The sequence below is a fragment of the Battus philenor genome, unplaced genomic scaffold (genome assembly GCF_028537555.1).
Source record: "Battus philenor isolate CCGP_79_NKW_IND1 unplaced genomic scaffold, ilBatPhil1.0.hap1 SCAF_21, whole genome shotgun sequence".
In the NCBI taxonomy this organism is placed as follows: Eukaryota; Metazoa; Arthropoda; class Insecta; order Lepidoptera; family Papilionidae; genus Battus; species Battus philenor.
In genome coordinates, this window is record NW_027181684.1 from 2,386,281 (window position 1) to 2,394,231 (window position 7,951).

The following is a 7,951-nucleotide window of genomic DNA, read 5'->3' on the forward strand; positions in this document are numbered from 1 at the left end:
AAACTATGCGTTAAATTTTTCTCCTAGTATTTTCAAGAAATTTATTAAACACAGTTTCTCCTATATGTCATATTACTCTATTTTAAAGAAGTGGCTAAATATTGGTCCTTTTCTTACTTCGGATGGACTTCCGCAAGGTAACGCCTGATTCCATTAAATACTTTGTGATAATAGCTTATTTTCTTTAGAATGGTACTCAAACTGGCATTAAATGCTACAAACAAATGGACAGATAAAACTGTTTTAATTCGCTGTAATATTGTTATTGCGTTTAGATATAAAAGACAATTGTCCACTGATAAGCTCCGGTATAATACCGTTATCATAATGACGTGACGTCATTGCGGACCAATTATTAAAACCAACATGATTCGAATTTCGAATTTACTCTGTATATTATTGTATTGTTTTTCTACAGCAAAATGTGAACCAAAGTTTCGATATCATGAATCTGTGGGTGTACCCAGAGCTCTCGCTTTGCGGATATCTGAAGTTAAATCGCGGATTGTGGGAGGTTCCCCTGCGGATGCACAATCGTCCTTTCCTTATCAAGTAAGTGTGTACAATTTAACATGACTTTATCTTTGTCTGAAGCGTCTACTGTTTGAACTATTGTTGTGTTCAACTGCCTTTCATTATAACTATCGTTCTCACCCGTAGATTGTCCACAGCTGGACAAAAACTTGCCCATAGATTTATAATAAGACTAACTAGACTACTACATTTAATAATTATTAAAAAAAAAACATATTAAACCTATTTTGCTATACTCAATACAAAACAATAACTACACGGGACATTCCGTTTGAAATTATTAAAAATTATAACAAACCTTTTTGTTTCTTCTCTTGCGTAAGTTATCCGTTTATAAATTAGCAATTCTTCTACTTTTTCTTTTCGTTCGATAGATGCCCGCGGCATTGCATAGGTCTCCCCTAAAGATCACAACAATGATCATTCTTACATTGCCCACGGTGACCAATTTCCTGCGACCATAGCTATGTCGTTGGTTCAACTAATCGTGGGCCTACCCACACCGTGGCTCATGGATGCTAATTGAGATCCTTTCGGAACTAACGGCTGTCAATTGCACTAGAAATATGCCCGCTCATTGTCACTTCAGAAGAGCAATTCTTGGAGCTATATCTGTGATTTTAGTTCTTCTGCGGATCTCCTTATATCTGATTTTATCTTACAGCGATATTCCTTTCCATAGCCCTCTCCATTGTCCATTATAGTTTGTAGTTAGCCAAATTGTGACAAGCAATTCTTGGAGCTACGTTTGTGATTTTGATTCTTCTGCGGATCTCCTTATATCTGATTCTATCCTGCAGCGATATTCCTTTCGATAGTCCTCTCCATTGGCTATTGTAGTTTATGGTAATCCGAATTGTGGCAAGCAATTCTTGGAGCTACGTCTGTGATTTTAATTCTTCAGTGAATATCCTTATTTTTGAAATTTTTCGTCAAATAATCATTTACTATTTTATTCTTACAAATCTTACTTCTATTATTATTCTCATATCCAAAGAATCCTATTTTTAAAATGCAACCATCCACTTTACTCACTGCTTCTTATCTTTGCATCACAATGTTAACAGGAATAGAATGCCCGTGAAGTAATAAGTCATCGTATACCTCCGGTCATTGCCTGAGTCAACCTAGTCTGAGGATCGCCTTATTTATGATTTTATCTCACTGTGTATGTTCGAGTAAATCCCCTCCATCACTCAATCTCGATGACCATGAACATTCTTATGAAGTGCAGCAAGCGACCAATTTATTTATTTGATCACACTAGTTGTAATAAAGACCATTTATATAATAAAAAGTTTTCAATGTTTACAGAAATAAAATGTTTTTATTACTTCAAAAATAACTGTTTTTAGGTCGGGATTATAGCAACACTGACCACAGGCTGGACGTCAGTTTGCGGTGGATCTCTCGTTTCCAGAAATAGGATTCTGACCGCGGCACACTGTTGGTGGGACGGGCAAAGCCAAGCGCGAAAGTTTACTATAGTTTTGGGCTCTTTGAAAATATTTTCCGGCGGTACGCGAATCGATACAACTGATGTGGTGATCCATCCTTCTTGGAACACGTTGGATATAACTCATGATATAGCTATTGTAAAGATTCCTGCAGTGAATTTTAACAGTGAGTTTTACATTCTAAAATGTCGTTAGAAATTTGTTTAGCGGGTTTATAATATATTCTTTCGTTAAGAGAATTCATAAAATAATTTACAAATATTCCAAAAATAAATCATCTGATCTGCCATAAATTTATCGATTGTATCAATATTAAATTAATAATATACATCTGGTATATTTCTTGTCTCTGCGTTGAGTCTCGACGTACATACCTCTGATTTAGACGCTTCAAAAGATCCCTTTATTTAACGATAAAGTGAAAACGAATACTCTGTCAGTTATATTTTATGACGGAAGAATAAACACTACACAAAATGACACAATAAAAACGAGATGATATAAATAAATTCATATGTAATGAAAAGTTGAACAAGTTGATGAGACAGTTACTCTACACCAGAGTTCCCCAATCTTTTTTGTGTCGTAGACCCCTTGCCATGTTTTTCCGTGTTGGGTAGACCCCCTACTTACCTAATTTTGATTTCATGTTAATTTCTAACTGTAGTGAAGTTTAGTGTTAAAAACTTAAAGTAAAAACACATGTTAATTTATACATTTATTAGGTTTTTACAAGTTCAAAATGTATTGCGACCACAAAGCGAATACCTAATACTACAACTTACACAATTTTATAAACATATATAATAAATTTATTACTACATAGATACTCTTAAAAATAACATAAATGTTTTGATATTATAGGATAGTATGATGTAAGTAAATAGGTACTATGAGTGTATGTGTTGAGATCCCCTTTCATGGACCCCCAAATTTTTTTCGCTGACGTAGACCCCTTGTAGGTTGTCATAGACCCCTAGGGGTCGATATAGACCACTTTGGGAATCACTGACCTACACACAACTTCATTGTCAGGCCTGTATAAAACGTGTTTTTTAGCTTTTCTATAATTAAATATTTTATCAATATTTAAAGAAACAATATTAATGTAATTGGTGGGGCAAAAGTAATGTTATAATGTGAACGTGAATTAATTTTTACAAATGGCGTCAAATGTCTTCTACTATTATTATTACTATAATCATTTCAACCATAAGACCTCCATTTCTAGATATATGTCTCCCTTAGAGACTTATTATAATATGACCGTTTGGATCATCAGCATCCGGCGTCTTCCAAGGACCTAAAGTCATTTTCCATCTATTGAACGTGCTTCACCGCTTCTACTAATTCTTGATCTCCCCACTTTGCTAATTTTATACTGATTGATTTCAGACAACATACAACCGGTACAATTGCCTGCACTATCTGATGTCAACCAGATGTTTTCAGGAATGACAGCCATTGCTTCAGGGTACGGGAAAATTAGTGATGGTAAGTGTATGATTACAAAGTGACATAACTCCTTAGAGGTATAATAATTTTGGAACTGGTACCTTAAAGGCATTAGGTAGCAACGTCGTTCATGCATGCAATGAAATGGTATCTCTTTAAATTCCAAGCAATGTATCACCAGTGGCGTGGGATGGGATGCGATGTGTTGTAAGTAGTCATACTGTAGGATTTCAGGGGGCTTTGTGTAATAAGTCATATAATAATATTTAAATATAAATACATGTAATTACATTTAAAAAATTAACGAAATCTGTATTTCTTCCGTGTATTCACCGTGCGCGTGCTGAATGCAACGTATTGTGGGGAATGGCTAAGTATGGTTCTCGGGGCTGACGCCTTCAATGAAGACTCTATAAACATTTATTTAATTTTTCATGAAATGAAAGTTTCATATATGATTCATTTTATTTTTTTGGACTTCTTCGTTATAACCGGGTACGGTTCTCGGAGTTGATGATCCTTTTATTTTATTAAGATCTCTATAAACCTGTATATGTTTTTAATATTTAAAAACAATCATGAAAATAAAGTTTCAAATTATTTACCATCTATATATTGCGAGCATGTTTAGCTGTTAAACGTATTGTAATCTCTACGTATGTCTAAATAAGAGTAACTACCCCATTCATTTAAGTCAGCTGGTAGACGCCCATTGCAAGGTGTAGCCTTCACAAAGATGTCTAAAATGACCCTAGCGATCCTCGCATCTAGCGACTTTCCGCGACCTTCATTGTGTCGTCGTTTCTTTTAAGGGGGGGGGGGGGTGTCACTCGGTGTTTGGCACTGGTCGGTGTAACAAATATTGAGGATGCCCCGTGAAGGGGTGAAACACGTGTAGAGTGAATAAACAATGGTAGTTGTGTTTTGCATTGTTTGCCGCACGCGCATTTATCAGCGGGCTGGCGGGCGGTGCACTTTGTTGCACGACTACCGCTGCATAGCGGAAGTAGCTATTTATTGGTCCCTTTCTTAGTTACGATGAATTTACGCAAGATAACGTCTGAATCTATTAAATACTGTATTATGAATAAATAATTTTTGATTTTAATATATTTTATACCTGTAATACTCCCGAAGATTACTGGTAGTCGATTTTAATCGATATTGTGTAATTAATCACAAAATATTTTTTTAAAGCACAAACAAGTTTTCCAACAACGAGTTCGTTGCATCGAGTATCTCTTACCATTATAACGAACGCACATTGCCAAAAGAGCTTCGACGTCTCCATTCACGGAAGTCACTTGTGCACTGCCGGCGACCGTGGCGTTGGAACCTGTGATGGCGATTCTGGTGGTCCACTTACCGTTGTTTGGAAGAATTCCCGCACATTGGTATATTTTTATTTTATTTATAATATTAATCTTTATTAATCACAGGCTGATGAAACGTTACCCAAATTCATATTACTACTTATTATTAAACTAACTAGACATAACTCGAAGAGTTTCTCGTCTGGGGTGAGACGTGGTCGTTTATGATGGGCCTTATAAGAAAGCCCAAGATCAAATAAAGACATGCTCGGAGTTTCGCTGAGAGATCGAATAAAAATCATATTAAAAACTAGTCTGAAGTAACAATGGGCACGGCACATCGCTTGTACAACCGATGGTCATTGGAACCGATTCTAGAGTAGCGATCACAAGCCGGTAGACGCGGCTTGTGTAAACCCCCCATTAAGTAAGAAAAGGACCAATATTTAGCCACTTCCGCACATGCAGTGGTAGCCGTGCAACAAAGTGCATCACCCGTTAGCCCGCTGACAAATGCGTATGCGGCAAACAATGCGAATCACACAACTGCTACGCATGTGCAGAAGTGGCTAAATATTGGTCCTTTTCTTACTTAGGATGGACTTCCGCGAGGTAACGCCTGATTCCATTAAAACCCCCCATTAGGTTAAGCTCGACTGATTTCGCTGGATACTGTATAAGACCAGACATCGTGATGATCTTTGGAGGGAGACTTTGGCCTTGCAGCAGGCGTCTACCGGCTGAGATGAAGAGGATTAATTATTGTTTAGTTAGAAGTTACTTAAAATGTCCCATTTTATATGTTTAAGTATAATCACTTTATATAGGTTGGTTATTGTTTTTTATCTTTAATGAGGCCTCCGCTATTGGGACCTCTCCTTCCACCCCTATTTTGTTGGGAACAGGGTTTTTTATTTCTTAACAATTTTTTCACATGAATTCTTTATTTTCGCCCTCGTCTTCCATAGTTCATAATATCTTTTTTTCTTCCTTCTATCATTCCATAATTCCATCTTCCTTTATTAATCATTCCATTCCTTTCATCCATCCTCAAACACTTCAGTTGTATTTTTTATTGCAGTATCACAGCTTTATTTAGTTGATTTATTTTTCTCATGTACATTAATTTGTTATATAGGTTGATTGTAAATAGGTGTAATATCTGTAAAGTTTTTTCCTGAACAATTAGTTATGTACTCACTCATTTAAACTTTTAAATCTACAATAAATCAATCTGTTGTCATAAGTGGATAAGTACTAAGCGTTCTTTGTCAATCTACCCACGAAAAAATATTATATTTTTCTTTTTTACATTGTGTAGAGTCTAGTGACTCTTAGTTAACTTCCGTGGAGAAAGATGGACTTGCAAGGGTGTATCATTTTCCTCTATCAATGTGCCTCAAAGGCTTCAATTATTTTCCAGTCAGCGTCGCGAATAGACTATTATACAGAGACGTGTTTTAATATCGAGAATACAGGCTTTCTCGTGAGTCTCAATCCGCGTTTTCAATTTCTTTGCGATTGATTCTTACATATCTATCTCGCTATATCTCGACATTTTTAGACATGGATTTTAAACTAGATATTTTTAAGAATAGAAACACTGTAACATTTATTATTTTATTCATAACAAATTATCTGTTGGCATCACGAAATAACATGTTATTATGGGTCCCCGATAATTACTTCGATACGAATTAACACCACGGGATTATACTGTGTATAGACTCATAACTGTGTAGATAAAATCTATATAAAACCAATTGGTTCGATTGAAGCATTAAAATTGAAATTATGTTAGGCAACTGTAGTATTAGACCGACATTTACACAAAACCAGTCCAAAAATTTAAATAAAATAATCAAAAGCCAGTTTTAGTTATTTTAAAACTTAAATACTTTTCCGCGTTTGAACACCAACTCGCTGCGAAAGCGACAGTGTGATCAAAGATGAAACATGCAGACTTAGTAGGTATCTATTCACTTAGACCCTGAAGAAACCTGGTTTATAATTCTCGGGAAATAAGGAAGGCGGCAAGAGATGATGACTCTGTGTTTGGCACTAATCGGTGTAACATAACAACACATGTTGAGTGATTTGGCGGTAGCAGTTGTGTGATTCGCATTGTTTGCCGCATACGCATTTAGCGGGCTGGCGGGCGGTGCACTTTGTTGCACGACTAACACTACATGTGCGGAAGTGGCTATATATTGGTCCTTTTCTTACATAGAGATGTAACCCTTGGTACGTCTAGGAAACTCCTCACAAAAAGACGAATATTCATTCGATGGATGACTTTATATAAAATGTAGTGAATAAATGAGTAACTGTTATCCATGTATATCCAAGACGAATGAATAACGAGAAACACCCAATAGGGGCCAGAAAGAGAAGGAAACTCCACAGTGTAAGAGTAGCTGACTTCTCACTCTTGTATGTGTATAATTTTTGCCAAGAGAATGATTTTTTATTGTTGTCTTTATTAATTTTATATTTTCATAGTTCAAATGTACGTATGTATATATGATGAATGTATGTATGTATTCAAATATAGTATATATATATATGTATATATATATATATATATATAATATATGCTATTCTCTAATTTATATAAATAATGTATGCTGGGATCTGCATAGATATACGATACACTTGGTTTGTAATATATTTTTAATGTTAACTTTTAATTATTGGTTGTGTTATTTTTGAAATATTTTAATAATAAATAGAAGTTTCGACGATTTTAATTCTTTTTTGATTACAGGTCGGTATCGTTTCGTTTGGTCTCGGGAACGGCTGTGAGAAAGGACTACCTTCAGTGTACACTCGAGTTACTGCCTTTCTAACATGGATTAATGCTAATATGTAATAAATATTATAAGTTACATTTTATTTTATTTTTTATTCGATAAATCTTAGAACTGATGCTGTTTTGGAACTATTCAGTACTTTTTGTATAAATAATATATTTCGCCATATGGGACACCAGGCGTAAAATTTGAAAACAACTCGGGGAATTAAGCCAATTTATATGTTTATAGTTCCTGGGCCAATGATGATATACGGATCTGATAGACGTGGTCGCTTACAATGGGCCTCATGGAAAGGTTCTAGGTCGCCCAGAGAGCAATGAAGAGGGCTATGCTTGGAGTTTCACTGCGAGATGGAATTAAAAACGAGGAGGTCAGC

At 35.5% G+C, this 7,951-nt stretch overlaps 1 protein-coding gene across 1 annotated transcript; it reads left to right on the forward strand.

The window, feature by feature from the left end:
* The first annotated feature begins 338 nt into the window (after positions 1 to 338).
* Positions 339 to 7,631, forward strand: LOC137923345 (chymotrypsin-1-like). Its single transcript, XM_068766572.1, has 5 exons — positions 339 to 552; positions 1,890 to 2,157; positions 3,387 to 3,485; positions 4,644 to 4,840; positions 7,527 to 7,631. The coding sequence occupies exons 1-5, from the start codon at positions 367 to 369 to the stop codon at positions 7,629 to 7,631; spliced, it is 855 nt and encodes a 284-aa protein (XP_068622673.1). The 5' UTR covers positions 339 to 366.
* Positions 7,632 to 7,951: the final 320 nt, after the last annotated feature.